We start from the raw sequence: 19359 nt of genomic DNA on the forward strand, positions 1-19359 counted from the left end.
ACATAAATGATTTGTGTGTGGAAGTTGTCAAGCATTTCAGGACACACATCTGTACATCTAACAGGAGACATCATATTATATATAACATAAATATATCTGTATGTTTGGTTTAGCAGAGCCGCTACATATTCTGTTCCAGGCTTCGCGGCGTCTCTTCCCCACAACCAGCTGCCAACAGCTGGAGCAAACATACAGAAATGATTTACACAGAATCCACAGTCATTTGCCCAACATTCAGCTGCTTCATATGTAGATGTGTGAACTCCAACAGCAGCCTCGGGAGTGACAGGAACACCTCTGTCAAGCGTGTTTGGAACAGCAGATCGCACAGGAGAAAAAAAAAAAAAAAAGTTGAATCGGTGTTCTGCAAAGAACTGGAGTTTGAAGCTGTTGCTGAGGGAGAGAACACAGATTGCTCTTCTGCAGGATGCTAAACAGACCAAGGTGGAGAGGAAGGGTGGGCGAGCGGTCAGTTACAGAAACCCAGTTGGATCTGTTGACCATAGAAAGGATGGTTTGAGCGTTCGACAACAGCTCGCCTGGCCATCTCCTCGGTGGGGAAGGTGATCAAAGCCTCGCCGCTGCATTGGCCACTGAAGTTATATAGGATGAGTACGGCATCTGGCTGCAGCTGAAGAAAGAAAAAAAAATACAAGTCGTCACTTCACTGCAGTGCAATACAAAACCAGCAGGGGGAGCCCACAGCGCTGACGCAGAATCATGCACTGGGATGATCAGTTCATCCAGTTAGTCTAGTTAGAAAGCAGAACGATTAGAGGGCAGAGTTGGGAGTTAAAGCGAAGCATATGATGGTTCTTAAAGACCTAAAAACCACATGGCAGGGATGAAGGCATTAGTTAACCCGCTAGCTTGCATGCATTCATGTCATGTTCTGAAATCAAGTTTAACGCGGAAAAACAAAAAGCACCAAATTAATAAGACATGCACAACTTGAATGATCAGCAGATTTCATCAGCAGTAAAATCCACATGTTCAGAGAATCAGATAGACAGACTGAAGGTGAGATCATGCTCTCTGGATACATTTATAAAAAAAGTGGTGAAGATAATGATGATTAAAAAGGATGTTTTTTTTATCCCCCATCGGAGAAGTTCTTTCATTATTAAAGCCCTAATCCTCAACGATGGCTGTTTTAATATCTTTGGTTCAACAAATCGTAATTCGACTTTTAAACATAAAATAGGAGTAAATTGACTGAATTAACAGACGCAGCGGGTGTAAATCTCGACTCCCCCTGAAGAAAACTGAGCAAACGGTGTCTCTGTGCCAAACGGCTGCAGGACATCTAGGACATGAAACACGAGTGATTTACCAGTTTAAATCTTTCTCAGGTTCAAGCTTCAAGGGAACTCATGACTTATGCAAGTAGTTTGTATTTTTTTTTGTAGCCTCTACGATTTTTCTCAACTCCTTGGTGGTTTTTCCGTTAAAAAGAATTTAAAAACATCACCAAAATGAACATTTGATCCAGTTTATGTCACCAGGAGCAGCAAGGAGGAGCAGCCCCCCCCCGATGGCTAAAACACATATCACTGCAGATCTTTGAGGTTTTTCTCATGGGAACAGACAGATTTTCTTTAATCTGCGATTCATCATATTTAAAATTTTGCAAGATGTGCAGATTAAAAACATTAATTCAAAAACCTGAAACTTGGTTAAAGAAAATGCTTCTGCTTGGTGACTCACAGGTCTGAGGAAGCTCAGCTAGAAAACATTCAAATGGTGATCCAACAACAAAAACATTCAAATGTGTTTCTATGGGTTGAAGAAATTTCTAAATTGATTCAGAGAAGTAGTAACCCTTTAAGAAAGACCAGAAGATCAACACCTCAGCACCCAGCAGGTGGGTTAAAATCATGTTGCTTTGTTTCTGGAGTTGTGCGAGAGATACAGATGTTAGTCTAGAAGAGAAAAAGCCCCCTCTGTCCACTCGGCCTCTCTGCTGTGGAGGCTCTTCTTACCTTGCGGCGTGTCCCTAAAGGCAAAGCCATTCTTTGGGCTGAATCAGACTCCTGGCCTGTTCGCTCATCTGAACCACGCCGCTGTACTCGTCAGGGGCGTACTACAGATAGCATAATGATGGACACACAGTCAGACTGGGAGGCCTTCACAATGTTGAACACATGACAGTACACAGCTTTATCACAGAAGATGTACAGACCCTCAGAAATGGTAAAAGCATTATCAGAAAGGATGACGGAAAAATGTGTCAAATATCGTTTCAAAGTATCATTTTAACGACACACACGGTGTTACAGTAGTGGAATAAGAAGTACTAACGTGTTTTCTCAGCCAAGGTCTGTGTGAAAGACACTACCGCAGCCAGAACACACACACCCCCCCCCCATTATGGAGACAATTGCAGCAGTTCAGCCAACAGTCAGAACTGAAACACACAGAGTACTCATGGATTTCTCCATTCTCTTGTCCACCAGTGTGAAACAAAAAAAAAAAAAAAATCCTATTTGATGTGAACACACACACACACACACACACACACACACACACACACACACACACACACACACACAGACACAGACACACAGACACACAGACAGGTGTTGTACCAGTGTTGGATGACATGAGCCATGAAGACCAAAACCAAACCCAAGATTAGCCCCAATTACGACAACAACACACCCCTCCCCCAACCACAAACTCCGCCCCCATCTCTCCCTCCTCAGACTGTCTGAAAGCCACACCTGTCAGGGTTCATACCTGCTTCAGGGGACTCCACTTACTTAGGGCTGGCAGTGAAAAATATGGGAGGCAAAGAGGAAGGGGGAAAGAGCACAAGTTCACACACGTTCCTTAATTCAACAGTACGGTGGTGGAATTTCGGATGACAATGAAGTGAGCTCAGAAGAGCAACAAGCTAGAAGCTTGAAGTACGACAATAAGTAAAAACTGTTGCCCTGGTCAGCATTTCCTTATTACCAAAAGGCTGAAACAAATGGTTAGCACGGTGCTGGATGGGTCTTTTGTACATATGAAGCAACTTTTTATGCAACTGAAAACTACACAACAGCAGACGTTAGCAGTCCAACGCCGCACATTTCTGCAATATTCACTGCTGCTGCTTAACATGTCCTTTCAAAAACATTTTTTTCTTAATCTGTGACTTAATTTCAGTGCTGCCTGTACTGACCTGGTATCCCTGGAAGAAGCTGAGGATGTCTTTGACTCCTGTGTTGTAGGGCAGACCCTGCATCCTGACCAGGGCACCCGGCTGAGGCAGCACAGAGGGGGCGCTGGCTGCAGCGTGGTGGGACTGAGCTGCAACGGCAGCTGCTACTGCACCAGGTGGAGCTGCAAAGTAGCCAACGGTGGATGGAGAAACTGGGGGGCTGGACAACAAAAGCAGGAGAAAAAGGAGAAAGAAAAGCAGATATAAGAATTTAGAGAAGTGTATGAGGCTTTGATGTTGTTGTGGCTGAGCTGTTCGAACCTGGGGTAGTAAGCCGTGTAGTTCATGTTCATGTTCATGTAGAAATGTGGCTGGGGAGGGTAGTACGCCAAAGGGTGAGCAGGGCTGTGTACGGTGGTCTGAGGAGGTCTGGGAGCTGCTAGCAGGGGTGGCTGGTAGAGGGCCTCTGGGAGGATGGCAGGTGGAGTGGGAAAGGCAGCATAGGCTGTGGGAGGTGACAAACCTACAGAAAGAGACAAGTACGTCAACATGTTGAGTAGTACGTTGAGAAGAACTTTTTGTACCACAAAAAAAAAAACAAAAAAAACTGCAGAAACAGAACATCGAGCATCACATTCACTCAGACATGTCAGGGTTTACCAATTGTTTAAATTGTTAAAAATTTAGCTTTAATTTCCTTGTGATCTTTTGCAGCTTTCCCCTCAAAAAGATCCTAAACTAAACATGATGCACCTGAATTCAGTACATTGGTTGCAGAAAACAAGACAACAGCAGAAGTAACCTATAACATTATACTTCTACAGCCTGAACCACAGACCAGAGAAACCAACACTTAATAAATAACGCTGTAAAAATAGAAAGTTGCTCCTTTGACTAAATCTGATGTGTTAAACAGTTTGACTCATCTACTGCTATGTTAACCATATTTATACATGTAAAGGAGTTACTGTGTCTGCTTTCAAAGAAGCTTAGAACAAGCAGAGATGCAGCAGATGACAAAAGAGGAGCAATAAACAACAGACTGGAGAAGCCACAAACCACCTGTGTATGCCAGATATTTCACACATCCTGGATTCCTGCTCATCACAGTTCAGCCATTTTCTTTGAACTTTTGTTCGTTTCTGGAGCAGAAAGCATGAATTCCCTTCCAACAGCACTTTAGTATAACTGGGGTCATTGTCCTGTTGGAAAATTCACCAGTCTGCTGAACAATTAGTCATTCTTCATCTTTCTATCAAACATAATCCCACAGCATTATGCTGCCACCTTCATGTTTTACAGCTGGTGCCGTTTCCAGAGTTCAAAATATGCTCTTTACTCTTAAATTTGCCTCCTTTTATTGTGGGCTTCCTGCAAAAGGCCCTTTCTTCATGCAAGATTTTATTTACACCTGAACATGTTGATTTTAAAGCAAGAGGACAGCAACCTCAGTCCTAAAGCATCTTTAGCTAGAGCAGTTCTTGTCTCCCTTTGACTGAATATCCATAGTAACTTTCTTCTCAGTTGACAGTGACGCTTTGCATCTTCTGTCAGGCGTTAACAAAGGGCTACAACTTAAATTCAACCATAATTACATAAAAGTGAACAGATGACTGCAGTTTCCTAGAAACTGGTACAGCTGTATCAGTGACCAAACTTTCTAGTAAATACTTGGACAAAATGTACATCTACAACAACATGTAGACTTCTTACTTTTTAGAACTGCATTTCTGAAGCTCAGTGTGTCCTTCAAGCTGGGATACTTGCAATGTAAACACACAAGTGAAACTAAGGATATATTTACATGCAAACAACCACTATCTGTTTGAGGCTGTGGGCAGCTGTGGTTGGTCTCAGTGTCAGCCATGCAACACGGCGATACCAACGCTGCCGACCTTGTTCAGGCAAAAGTGTTTTTAGGTCGATCACGTTTTGTTTTGTTTTTTTGCACAAAGTAAACATTTCAGCTGCAATTAGTAATTCTGATAAAGCCAGAAGAGAATAATCTAATATTTGAAATAGTTATTCAAATGAAACAGTCATTAAAACAAACACACACACTCAAGAGTAAAAATAAACCGTCCTCTTTGTCTCAGTCTCGTCTCTCCCAACGATGACGTATGAACCATTACAGAACACAGTTAAGAGCTCCTTGCTGCCCAGTCTAAACTTGCTTCAGTGCTTCACAGGTAAACCAAGACATGTACACAGCAACACAATCTACCAGCAAACCATGGAGGTGAACACAACAAATATTTGTCTGCAAAACATTTGTCATTTAGTACAACCAATGCTGACGGATACACAAGTTTACACAGTTTTCTGTTACAACTTTAAACATAACCTCAAGTCGTTGTGAGGAGACATCCATATAGAACCCAAGATTTCAATCAGCCACTGGAAAAATGACGCTGCTGGTGTGTTGCATCGTACTTCTCCTGATTGCAGTAAATAAAAATCACGCACACAACAAACAAACACGTGTCGTCTTAATTACTCTCACTGAGTGGTGCTGACTTACAGGGAAGCTTACAGGGTGGAGGTGAGAGGCCGCTGCGGTTTAGTGTTCCTCCCATCAGAACAATGCTCATTTCTTCCGTAGAGCATTGGAAGACCTCAACATACCGGTCTTTCATTGTCTTCTTATGACATTTCTGGGCTACGAAGAAGGCCTTGTCAGGTGACTTCATTTGGATGAACGCATCCCCAGAGGGCCGGCCCTGCACCAACACAGGTCAGAATAAATGAAAGATAATGAGCAACACTCAAGTGGTTTTATCTGGACAAAAGTCTGGAGGGCAAACAATATGTTAAACAGTTTATTAAAGCTGTAATTTATTGGTTAATTATGCTGACTCATTTTCTGTATTCGTTTGATAACAGAATATACCTCTGCAAAGTTCTGAGATCACTAAGCACCCCCACCAATCTGACCTGTTGGTTGAGGACCATGTGGACTCCATGAGGTTTGATGTCTACAGTGTGCTCGCCCATGAAGTCCAGGATGTCTTCAATGCCGGCTGTGTAAGGCAAACCACGGAGCCGTACGCAGTCGCGGGAACTGCTGGCTGCTGGGAGGAAGGGGGGTGTGGCGAGGACCGGGACAGGTACAATGGGTGAAGGGGGCAGTGTTGAGATCAGAGGTGTGGACATGTAGCGATTCAAGACCTGTAAAACACAAGTTTACTTAACAATCAACCCTCTCATGACTGGAAAAAAAAAATACTGGATTTGAACAAGATGCATATAAAAAAAAAATTAAAAAAAAAAAAACTTAAAAAAGGAAACCATAGCAACAAGTTCCTGTCTCTATTGTTTCTGTAATACTGACTTTCTTGCATAAAAAGATCCACTGACTCCCACACATACCACCAGTGGACTCTTAACATCCACTAAATCATATTATAGATATACTATACTGTGCACATTGTATAGTATACAATGTGCAGCTATACTATATATAGATATAGTATAGCTGCACATTGACCATCATTTGGTGTAAAATAATTCCCAGGATGAAAGTTTTCAACCAAAACAACTAAAAGAAATCACCTGTTGCACCTCCGCCGCAGTACTCCGAAACAGCTCAATATACCGTTTCCCCAGGATCTGCTTGTGTTTCTTCAGGGCGTTCTGGGCATATTCTTCACAAGAGAAGAGCACGAAGGCATCACCAGTCGGCCGTCCATCAGGGTACTTGACGAAGAGCAGACCCTCGGCACCATCTGTAACTGGGGTATCAGGACCGAGGAAGGACAGGACTTCCTGAGGAGTGGCGGTGAACGGCAAACCCCGCATGCGGATAATCACCTGGTTCTCTTTCGACAGGAACTGGGCCACTTCATTGGAAGTCCCTAAAGCCATAGAGGAGAGTGACTATTAGATGGTAAATAAGATGTTATTAGGTTCATGCAACTTGTAGTTATACTATACTGCCCCCTGCTTTTAGAAAACATGCCTTCAGCATCAAATCTATAATCTTCTGTTTACACTACCAGTCAAAAGTTTAGACATTAGATTGAATGGGGAAAATGTGTCCAGACTTTTGACTGGTAGTGTAGTTGAATCAAGTTCAGCATATCATCATGCTGTATCTTTAAACAATACAGTGGAGGGCGATGGGCTGTCATCAGGCCATGTCATGGTTAACAGAACTTATAGTACATAAGAAACTGTTGAGATCTCTCTCGGTGTGCAACTTATTTGGCTTTTTACTATCAAAATCATGTATTGCTTTGATAAATACATACTGAATACCCGACATGATGTGTATTTTAATCCTGATGACTGGACATTAAAAGGTAAGCTTGCTGCTGTAGAATTTTTCATGCCATTTGGAAATTGCTTAAAGCAGGTATTTTAATCCTGACGACTGAAGAGAACAGTTTGTAACAACAGACATCATTGGTGAAGGTGTGGTGGGGTCATTCTAGTGTCTCATTGCCAAAACATCTCCCACATCTGCTGACATCAACTAAACCCACCACCTGATGGCTACATGGCATCTTCCTCTACAATATGATACAAGTGAGTTGCAGAATCATGTCTGTCTTTGTTGTTATTGTGGTTTTTAATTCCATTCAATAAAAAAATAGCATTTCTATTGAATGGAATTCAATAAAAAATACATTTTGTAAAAGCAGAAACAAATAAAGTAATTTAACATCACTTTCAACATAGTAAAGCATAAGATGCAAAGAAAAAAAAAAAAAAAAAAGTTTTGTTTCAGGGGAAATGGACTGGTTTAAATGTGTCCCACTGGCTGCTCTCCAGTAAAATGTGCCGAGGTACTGCTTAGCTAACTCACCTTAGATTGTTTTTCCCCTCACACAGCTTAAATCATTGACTCACCTTAAGAGATCAGCATTTGGTTTCCTGTTTATGTATTCCAAATATTTTATGTTCCTCTAAGCTTACGTACTTTAACTGTATATAATGTATAAAGCCAGTGTCTTGCCACGTATCATATGTATCTGAAGCACTATCACCATCACTAACCAGATACAGGGAGATTAATTCAGGGTTCATTATGTGTAAAAAGTGGTGAAACACTAAAAAATTCCTGGGTAACAACATTAAATTTTCTGTTTGTAAAAGCACCAGCTGCTGTGTGACAGACTAAAAATCATGTCGGTCGCATTTTTTCATGATTATTGCTCTTGTTTCTATTTAGAAGTGAGTCTCTGTCTTGACCGTTTGGTTTATTTGCTTAAAGTCCAGTGTGCTGTCAATCTGTATCGATCTGCACTCATGTGAGTAAAGTCCAGGGACTGACTAGCAGCCACTGTAAGTTATCTGGTGCAAGTGACTGTGTTTCTTTGTCTGCTATCTCTGTTCCGCGTTACTGCTGGCTGCTGCTCAGCAGCCCAGAGGCCCCAGGCCATGCCTTTGTCTCTTCACACCCCCTTTTACATCAGCACTGAGTCAGTGCTTTCACCGAGCGTCGGCCCTCAGCCTCATGGGGATGAAGCTAAAGCCTGATCTGAACAGGTGAGCCGCTGAGAGCCCAGGGTGAAATTTCTCTCCAACTGGCCTCTGAGGGGTTGGCCTGAGGACGAGGAGGTGAGGGAGGGGTGGGGATGCACCTCACAAAGTGCCTTTTATTAACCTGAGGAAAGCTGCCAGGGAGTCACTGGGATGAGGCAAAGACACAGGTAACAGGAGAAAGGGCCACTCTGCACTATAGAGCTGCACTTTTATAGATGTGCGACAGGAAAGCTGCAGAAGGGAATGCTTCCTTGTACTAACAGAAAGCCTTTCACTACGACTCTTCATGCAAACATGACCAAAGAGATGAGGGGGAAAAAAACCAAAATAATCAGAAACCTGACCTCCAACAATCTTGAGGAATTCCTCCCCTGTGGCCTTGTAGACCTGAAGAATACAGAAAGAAAACTGGATCAATCTTGAAAAGAAAAAAAAAATCCTGCAGCAACAGCACAATAACAGCTACATTCAAATTAAGGGTGGGACAAATGGTAATACAGTAAAACTCAATTCTAAATTTTTGACACTTTCAATGCACCGCCTCAATCTTCAAGAGACAGAATGAGAGCTCGGCTAAATCTCAACTCTAAAAACTAAACATTAAAAATGACAGCATGCTGGTGGTGAACCCAACCTCAATGTAGCGGCTTCCCATGTGATGCTTGTGGCGCTCCAGGGCCAGGTCTCTGTGCTCAGAGTTGATGAAACGAACTAGGGCCTCTCCGTTCCGTCTTCCCTGAGTATTAAGGCACAGAGCCACACCGCCTCTGAAAAACAAGAGTGCAGATAGAACATTATGAATAGATCTGCAGTACTGGTCATTAAATTCAATGGGGAAACATGTCCAAACTTTTGACTGGCAGTGTTCTTCAGCCACTTTCTTTTTATTGTATGATAATGACAAGTTTGTATAACCAAGGCTCCAACAGTCATGTAATGAGTAGTTGAAAACAGGAAAGACGGCTTGGCTGGTTTCAGATGAAAGTAACACCAGCAGAAGGTTTAGCTCCTTCAGCTGTATGAAAACATGCTGCTGAGCTGATGCAGGGTGTAGACTGGATTTATATCACACACCTAATCCAATTTCCCATCTTTCAATAGTTGTGATTTAACACAGTGACACCAACAGTCAATATTCAACAGCCTAATATAGTCAATTAGAGACAATTATTTATTTATTAATACAGTTGTGAAATATAAAAATGTAAACGTTTTAGAGGTTTTGTAGCAATTTATGAATCACTGACCAGAGAAAGCACCAATACACGATCACACAAACACCGAGAGCTGCTCCTTGACCAACATGTTTGGAAAATAATGATAAAAATGCATCATACTTGGCAATATTGAGGCCTTTAAAAAAACGAGCAATATCCTGGTCGGAGGACTGCCATGGAAGCCCCCGTGCTCTGATCACAGTCTCGCTGTCCACCGGCCCGGTCTTACTGCTGAACGTAGACCATGTAGAGGAAAAAAAATAAGGAAAATTGTGAGATTCTAAAATAATAACATAAAAAGCACACCCATGAAATGATCCCTATTTCAGCAGATTTAAGTTAGAACAAGCTGTCCACAGAGACAGAGGCCGATAACATTAAGAGTTAAACACAGTAGCACTCCCATGGTTAAATGTCAGGGTTGTCAAGATGACAGGATTTTGGCGTTCTGAAAACTGAAGGATCTGGGGCCCTGCTACTAAATATCCAGGTAAGCGCTTGATGGCAAAGTTGGACAGCTTTAATGACACACTTGAGGGGTTTTTTTGTTGCTGTAATCAATGCTAAAAGCCTGAGGTCCGAGATCTGAGGAGGGTTGTCATTCTTTAAGTACTGCTGGCTAACAGGTGTAACAGGTGTGGCAACAGGACACACAGAATAAGTTAAAAAAAAACAAAAAAAACATATATATAGTTTAAGTTTTTACATACCATGTGCCAGAGTCAAACTTGTAATTCACCGTTTCCAAACTGGAGAATTTATGATCTAAGAAAAACACAGAAAAAGAAAACAGAACTGCATTAAATGTGCTTTTGGATCATCTCCACAGAGGGAAAAGGTCGACAGTGTGACTTTTAAACACTCTGCATTCCTCCTACGATTCACACCCAGATACATACCCAGTTAGGGGAGTGATGCCAGAGGGGACAGACACAGTCAAGATGAAACCTTTTAGATTAAAGTTTGATTTATCTGCATGTTTACCCAGCTAGAGTCACCTTACTTCTGCTCATTAATGTGTCAAATGAAGAATAAATGTGTGTGCCGTTTGGGAACACACACACTTCAGAATCTGATGACAGCGACAAAAAGCTGACTTGATCAAAATGAATAATTAAGATTTGACTTTAATATTGTGAACATGTGAGCTTCCACTTCTCTCTTTTATTAAAGGAAATATTAAGCAACATTTAAACTTACTGTAGGGCTCATCCAGGATGCAGAGTGTCACCTGCACCAGGCTCCTCAGCTCCCTCACCCCCACCACCTGCTCCGACACACCAGGGAGACCAACATCTGTGCACCTAGTTAAGGTTGCCGCCCACTTTTATCTGTTAATAACACTTTAGTACATGTTGAGGTTTGTTTTTGTAAATATTAAATCAGCTTACATGCACCTATAGGCAGCCATTGTAACAGTGCATACCAAAAGGATACATTCCAACATGGAGGCCAGTGTGAGTTTCTGCACCGGACCAGCATTTGGGCAGCATTTGTGAAACTCTTTCCTTATGTCCACAAATGAAAAGAAACACTCTGGTAGTACAAGATTCTAGACAGAAAGACACAGAAAGAAAACAATTTAGAGTGAAAGAGCATCGATATTTATACTGGATTCACTGGGAAACCAATAACTCAGAGAAAGGGCGCGTCTACGCCGCCATCTTTCTTTGTAGAAGTAGTAACCTTTAAGTTTTTAAAAATATCTGTCTTTTCTAGCTACATTTGTTTTGGGTTTCCATTTAGTTTGACATGCGATCATGAAACTGGGGAAAAAAAACAAATGCTTAATGCACTTACTGGAATGTTATAACATCACTGTTGCTCAGCAGCTCACAAAACATTTGTGAGTCGATGCAAACAGATACATTTTTAATAAACAAATATTTTCAAAATGATTAATTATTAATAGACTTCATGACAAACAAAACAACAACACATTTCAACACAAAGCCACTTGAAATTAGCTCATTATTTTCATTTTACTTAACAGAGAAATGCCTGTTCAGATGCTGCATCTTCAGTTTAAAAAAGGACAAAATCACCTTTTTGGACGCTTCGGGGTGGAGGGCCTGTCGAATGATAAGTGGACTGTTCACCAGCAGTGTGTAAGAGTTCCTCCCGAGGCATTTTACTTCAGAGGAAACGGACTGCTGGAACTGTGAAATGAAAAAAGAAGAAGCTCAGAGAAACAAACTCAAATAAAAATAATAATAAAAGCAAATCAACACTTTAATGAGTTTTACCTAAAACGTCAAAAGTTTCTTTAAAGAGAAAAATAAACCACACAAATGACTGGATTATATTCATAGTTTGTAAATGTTTGGCAACTTAACACATAGACACATATTATGCTAGAGTGAAAATAAGATGGTAGAAATAGACTTATAAGTCCCAGGAGTGAAGGTGGTTTGTGTTTAACTGTTTAACATAAAATAAAACATGTCTAACAGGTTTTAATGTTTGTCTTCCAAAGATAGGAGGAGACAAAAGTAAAAGGAATGATCACAACTAATCATTGGGATCAGGTTTTCTTTACACAACTAAATGCATGAGAGAGAGAGGGGGGAGCGAGATACAAGTCCAACCGGCCCGTCTTTACATAGACTGATGGTGACAGCAACCAGTCTCCCTGCCATTTATATAATTATTTATAAACACCACCTTTTATGCCTTCCAGCTTGTCCTGAGTAAAAGTGGTGTCATCTTCCAACAAAAAAATAAATAAAAAATAAAAATATAAAAGAATTGCAGCTACTTACTCGCAGATAACTGCTTTTGTACAAGTTCCATATCTCTAAATAAGTTGCATATCTGCTCACCTATTTAGTTTGGTAAACCAAACTACAATGTCTAAGAAGTTTACTTAATAAACCCATTTACTTTGGCTTCCTACCATTTTATTCTTTCCAATCATCTGAGCCTGTGTAGCAGAAGTGGCTGCAAAGGATTTAAAATCATCCAGTGCTCAAGTCTCAACAAAAGATCAGCAGAACTAGAAGAACTTGACAGAAGACTGGAGGCTTTTTCATAGCTGATACCGAAAGGACATGGTTCTGACAAAAATCACCATCATTTACATTTTTATCCTGAAAAAAAAAGGATGAAAAGCAACTCGTCAACTTTGTCTCAATCCAGGCGCCTCCTGTTGGATCAAATGCAGCCATTTAGGCCCCATTTATTCACAGTTGTGTGTGTTTGTGAAGAAGATGTGGTAACGTTGCACAATTTCTTATTTCACAGTGACAGTGTGGCTGATGCTTGCTCATACAGCTCCACCTTAGACCATTAAACTACAACTGGATTACTGAAGGAAAACAAATGTTAAAAGACACACCCTCTCCTTTTCTCCCAAGCATCAAAAACACACATTTAAACTGAGCAAACAAGCTAAGCAGAAGACAAATCTTACACTGATAACCAGCACCAGAGAACTTCATAAACTAAACACAGAAAAAAAGGTCTTGCTTCCACCTTAAAAAGTGGCCAACCCAGTTTAAAGGAATGGTGTGATACATTAAATCCTGCACATTTATTAGGTGATTTCTTGATACACAATTAGCTGTATCAAACAAAACAAAACATGATTTATTCTGCAATATAGTTATCTTTAATGCAAAATACAACATTTGTGGCGAAATAGTTGTAGTAACCATACATAATCGGTGTAATTTTCCTTCTGAAGGGCATTTCCAGAGACGAGGGGGAGGAAGTGGCCTTTGAACATGGTCCTATAAGAGCTTGCCCTCCTGTGTAGCTGCACCGTTTGTATGTAGAGGTGAGGTAAGGTGCTGGTGGATCAAACAAACTCCGATAAGAGCAGTAGGGAGTGTCCGGATAGTCCTTGTTGGCAACTGTTTAAACAGAGACTTGTACCACGGAGTGACTTCTGACACACAATGTTTGGGTCAAATCAAGTTGAAAAGAGTTTGTAACAATTAGACAATACCTGATTTAAGCTGCATATTAAATTTCCTATTCATGCTAGCTATTTTTAGCCAAGGCATTTGTCGTAACTGCTAACTTATTAATGAACCAATGTTTAGGATGTCATGCAACAGCCTGTGGATTCCTGAAAAATTGTATTCTCCTAAAAAGGAGAAACCATAAATAAACCACAATTAATCTGCATATCATGTGTCCAAATCCTCTCATTTAATAACATAGCCTGGTTCTTCCAAAAAATGTGCATTATTCTGTCATTTTAGACATTGTTATTGTAACTATCTGCTTTTATGTAATAAAAAGGCACAAGCTGGACATTCTGATGGTAGGAATCTACAGACGCACTCATTACACAACATGGCCACCTTTGCATGCAAGAGCCAAATCCAGTAATACTACCTGCAATGAAAACCATATCCAGCAATCAACATCTCTGGCTGTGATGAAAAAACAGCCACAAGATCTGAGATGAGCACATAAATGCAATGCTTCACAACAATGTTTGCAAAGTCAAAAATAACAACACTTCACAGGCTGTGACCTGCTGTCAGTGTCTGACACCAAAACTAAGCCATCATTGTGTCTAACAGTTAAACCATCACTACACTGGGAACAAGGAAACAATATGTCAAGGCCAGAGTCATAAAAACCCTTGTTGAAAATGATTTGCTCTCCAAATGAATTTGATTCAAGGAGTAAATTATGAATAAAAACTTGTGGCACTTCCAATATCTTTCACATATAAATATAATATTAGATCTTTACAGACCTTTCCATCTGACCAATGACAGATAGTTGGGGGGGGGGGGGGGGGGGGGGAGTGCTTGAACATTCATGGGAGCCTGATGTACATTGTTACATAGTGCCACAATATTTCAAAAGGATCAAATGCTTAAATGCTATTTTTAAGCTGCCAAGAAGCTTGTGTGTATGCAGAAGCAAAATGTAAAACATGTCGCTGTCAGGCTTATTGTAAAGCAACTGAGCTTAACAGTTAAAAGGACAGTTGTTTATTTGTGTTTCCAGATGTTACAAATATGCAAATTAAAAACATTTTCATGATTTTCCCAAGGTTTTAGGAAAATGTTGTCGCATGCGTTTGCAATCCATTTCTACTCTGCTCATTACAAATTCTCCTGTTGCTTTTGTGGCACTAAAATGTGCAAGAAACCTTCACAATATGTAGCTGCTTTAACTTGGCTCAACAAAAACTTACAGTCTGATTCAGCCTGAAGGCTCGCGAGACATGGTTGAGAAATCTTTATAAACCTGGCAACAAAAAGGCCTCAAGCCTCCTCCATTCAAAAAGTTGTATTGTGAAGTTGTACAATAGTTCTTCTATTCGACCAACTCTGTAATGCTTTTCTATTTCAAATTGCAAAGTAAGAAATGGAAACAACATAATGCATCCATTATCACCAAGATATGGTGCTTTTATCTCTGACTAAATCGGAACCAAGTGTTCAGCCATGCTAATCTCTCCAGCCCTCTCTACCTTAATAAATATTTCACCCAACAGATGTCCTTGGGGCTTGTGACCACACAAGTCAATATGCCAAGTCCACCAATGAGAGACAACTGCTTGCTTTCTTGAAATCAATGAATGAGCAACCACATTTAAAATAAACAACAATAGACCGAATGCTTCTCACAATGTTGCCACAGTACTTTCAGCATGCTGGAAAAAATTAAATTATCTCTTTTTGGTATCAACAAGGATAAACCAATCTCAGAATGACCAAAAGTGAGGGAAAGTCACCAGTCACACAAAGGTATGAGAAGAACAAACTGATTACTTGGGTTAATATTTGAAGGTTCAGCACACAGGCTTTCCTAAAGTGACTGAAGCCTAACCTAAAGCCATACATACCAGACCTAAAAGACACCAAATTCTCTACCGAGCTCATTTGAAAAACAAAACTTTTGTACAGTATGCATGGAGTACAATGAAGGTTAGAAATACAACCTCTGCAATATCACTGCTAAAAACTAAGAATGTAAAAGAAAAAAAAAAAAAAAAAGATTTACCTGAACAAACCTGTTGGAGCCTGCACTACATTCAGACCACAACAGCACTAACAGCAACACCAACACACTTGTTGCATGATAATTAAAGGTTCTGAAAACCCAAACTACTGGAGGGTCAGAAAGGGTGCACTCAGTGCGAACAAACACTTTTGCAATGGTAGCTGAAAAACATGTTTGACAACATAAGCACTTTTGTGAAGACACACTTCCTAACGGAGGGTTGTGTGTGCATGAGTGGTGGGGTGAAACGCATGTCTTGACTGTTCATAAAAGGCGAGGAACCACAAGCAATCTGAAAGCATGTGCGCCAGCAAAAATGCATAATTCAAACTACAGCTCTAATATCTCAGAGTGAATTAATTTAAGTTGAGAATACAGACATTTAATTGAATTATCTTTCTGAAGTCAAAACAATGTGTTTAGCAGAAAACAAGCCAACTTGCCTTTGATATGGTCAGTGTCTTTACATGTACTGCACATGTTTTTTTAACAGTGGTATGTCTATGAAACATACACACAGAAACATCTCTGTCAGGCTTCTGCACAAAAACAGAATTAAGCCTGGGGTATGAGGACAGGGCGGGACAAAGGCTGAATCTGTGACACAGCAGTCACAGTTTAAAATCATCCTCAGCATTGTGATCCCCCAACTCAGCTAGTGTGTTAGTGTCATAAAAGGTAAGGGGGGGGGGGTCAAGATATAGGACATAACGCTACTGTTTACATTTAAACATATTTGCAAGTGTGATTAGTCTAAAAAGGGTGCCATTTACAAAGCTATGATTTTATTCTCTCAATGTCTCTAAATTCTCAATGTCAGATAAGATTTCTACACTTAGGCAGGCGGAAAAAGTTTAAATAAATATTGTAAACACTAAATTTATCACCACAATATTACTAAGTTAATTTACTATGAAGAAGCGAAGCTTTTAAAAATAGATGGTATCACTAAGTAACGATGGAGGAGGGGGCTGCGTTCCAGTACAGCCTTAGCACCTAGCAACACCCCTGTCCCCCTCCTGTCTGTCCTGCACCCTAACTGAGGTGTGGTCCCAGGTAAACATTCCACTTTCCAGATGTCTGCAGTATGCATCAGACCAAGGCAAGACCAGACCTGTGACTTCTTATCTCCAGGCTCTGCCCATCCTAACTCCTGAGTCTCTACAAACTGTCAGCAGAGTTTAACTGTCAGGGCCAATGGCACATCTCAGCCAAGTAGAAGACGGTTTCTCTTAAAAAAAAAAAAAAAAAAAAAAAAAAAGGCCCAGCAAGAAATTTGACACACCTTACATTAGTCTAAGGCTTAATACCAGTCAGGCTTGTTCTGTCACATCTTGCTCTGGGGTATAAACACACACAAAGAGAAAAAAAAAAAAAAAAGAAAAAAAAAAAAGACAGGTTTAATAATCTTCTCAGTTTCACATCCTTACAAGGAGGTTTTTGTACTTTTATAAAATCAACAGCACATAAGAGATGTCCTAATCGCAACCTTGGATCCCCCCCTATTAAAATAATTTCATTCAGAAGGTTGAATGACCCTCACATTAAAGTAAGAAGAGGAACTCACCTGTTGCAGAACTTTGTCCAGGGGCTCAGCTTTGATGAGGTCCTCAACAGTCAGACCAGTTTCTTCTTTACACTGATCTGTCAGCTCCAAAGTGTCTGGCTTGACAAAATACTTGTGAAGCTTCCCGACCTGTGAAAGGATTTAGCGTTTCATGGCGTAGAAATAAATAAATGCTGGCAAATTATGGCCGCAGCCCCCCACATACAGGAATTGAACTACATGAAGGGTCAAACAATTGACAATGTAGTTGCAAAAAAAAAAGCACTCAATTGTCAATAAAAGCGTTGTTTGTTTCGAGAGGCTTCCATGCTAAACCAAAAAGGTGTGTTTTCTCCATTTAGGTGAAATGCCACCTCTCACCTGCCAGTTAAAATGTTTGGGTCACCTGTTACAGAGGTGAGCATATAGTGTTAGCTAGCATTAGAGCACAGCAGGCTGCAGACGGTCACAGAAAGCACACCGTGTTGATTTAAATGTCAAAACATTGTGGTCCACTACAATTAGAAACTATGCCACAAACACTATGGGTATTCAAGAAACCTTAAAACGAGCCAAAGAGGTCAGAGAGGTCCATACCTTTTTCTCACGCAGGTCCACAATTTGCCACACCAAGAGAATTATTTCCCTCTCATCCGAACCCAGTTTACCCCCATTTGCACCAGCTGTTGCCCCAAAGAACACCACCAGAGTATCACTGTGCGAAGCCATCAGGGACCACAAGGGTAAAAACTACAATTAAAGCAAAGATTAAAATAAAAATAACACGAGGGATCACCTTTTCCAAGTGATAAGAAGAGCGAACAAAAGGACGGGAAACTCAATTGAGGTAAACGCAGAGAGAAAAGGGGGAGATTATTTTCAGAGGAGCCACGGAAGAGTTTACGGTCAGAGACTCTACCTGTTGCAGTACTTGAGTGTGTTCTATCCAGACATACAGGTTTAACTGGTAAAGAAGGGTGGAAATCCGTGTCTCCTTCACACGAACTCCATAACAAGCCCGGATTTTTTTTTCTTTCCTCCTCTCCTATTTTTTCCCGAGTTACCTGTGTGGTTCGGCCTCTAAGCGAGGAGACTCCCCGAGGCCTCGCCTATTGGCTGATTTCCAAAGGTGAGGGCGGGACTCTGTAGTGAATGCTAGATTACTATTGGCTCGTTTGTTCCTGTTGAATCAGGAAGTGGACGGACTTCTGGCACCTTTTAGGAAGCATATCCATACAGCCTGCTGATGTTTAACACTGATAGTGGAGGCAAAGTGCAGGTAAATGAGACACACCGTGAAAATACATGAGGAAACTTTTGAATATTGGGAGATTATTTTTGTGGATTTGCATTAAACAAAAATATGTAAAACAGGGATTGGAATAAAACTTCCTCTGAAACAGAGTTCAGATGCTTCTTACCTTATAGAAATGTCCATCTTTTGCTCCTCTCGGTTTTCAGACATCAACTACAAGAACCTAAAATTCTTTAATTTAACTTTTGTTTTGGTAGCAAATATAAGGGAGAGTTATAAGTGTATATAAACTAAGCACAAAAAGTAAAGAAAATTGGGTTTGCTTTATTATTTCTCCCCTTTAATGATACCAACTTATGTTGTATCTGAGAAATGAATAAAGTATATAAGTGGTTATTATGTGTTCTTTTTTTTCTTAATGCTGTGGGAGAGTGCAGTCGTCCACTCCAACAGGCAACTTAAAAAAAGGAATAAATACCAACCAGAGAGTATTGCAGGGCATTATCATGGCACTGCCGACAATATATATGTGTATGTGTATATATATATATATATATATATATATATATATATATATATATATATATATATATATATATATATATATATATATAAAATAGGTATTTTTTTGTGTGTATATATATTGTTTATATATAATTGGACACATATGAACAAATTTTATATTGTTATTAATCATCTGAGAATGGTTCAGGCTGACATTTTGCCCCATAGA

At 40.3% G+C, this 19359-nt stretch overlaps 1 protein-coding gene across 1 annotated transcript; it reads right to left on the reverse strand.

Annotated features, from left to right (window-relative positions):
• Window positions 1-469: 469 nt before the first annotated feature.
• esrp2 (epithelial splicing regulatory protein 2) lies at window positions 470-18109 on the reverse strand (the record flags this gene model as incomplete). The annotated part of the gene is made up of 15 exons (XM_079243664.1): window positions 17969-18109; window positions 17393-17521; window positions 11898-12011; window positions 11290-11404; window positions 11053-11148; window positions 10563-10617; window positions 9973-10083; window positions 9270-9402; window positions 8980-9022; window positions 6701-7002; window positions 6083-6316; window positions 5670-5868; window positions 3470-3671; window positions 3170-3368; window positions 470-631 (listed from the first exon to the last, which is right to left on the reverse strand). Exons 1-15 carry the CDS (start codon window positions 18098-18100, stop codon window positions 470-472), a joined length of 2226 nt encoding a protein of 741 aa, XP_079099790.1. The 5' UTR covers window positions 18101-18109.
• Window positions 18110-19359: the final 1250 nt, after the last annotated feature.

Source organism: Telmatherina bonti (genome assembly GCF_933228915.1).
Source record: "Telmatherina bonti genome assembly, chromosome: 1".
Lineage (NCBI taxonomy): Eukaryota > Metazoa > Chordata > Actinopteri > Atheriniformes > Telmatherinidae > Telmatherina > Telmatherina bonti.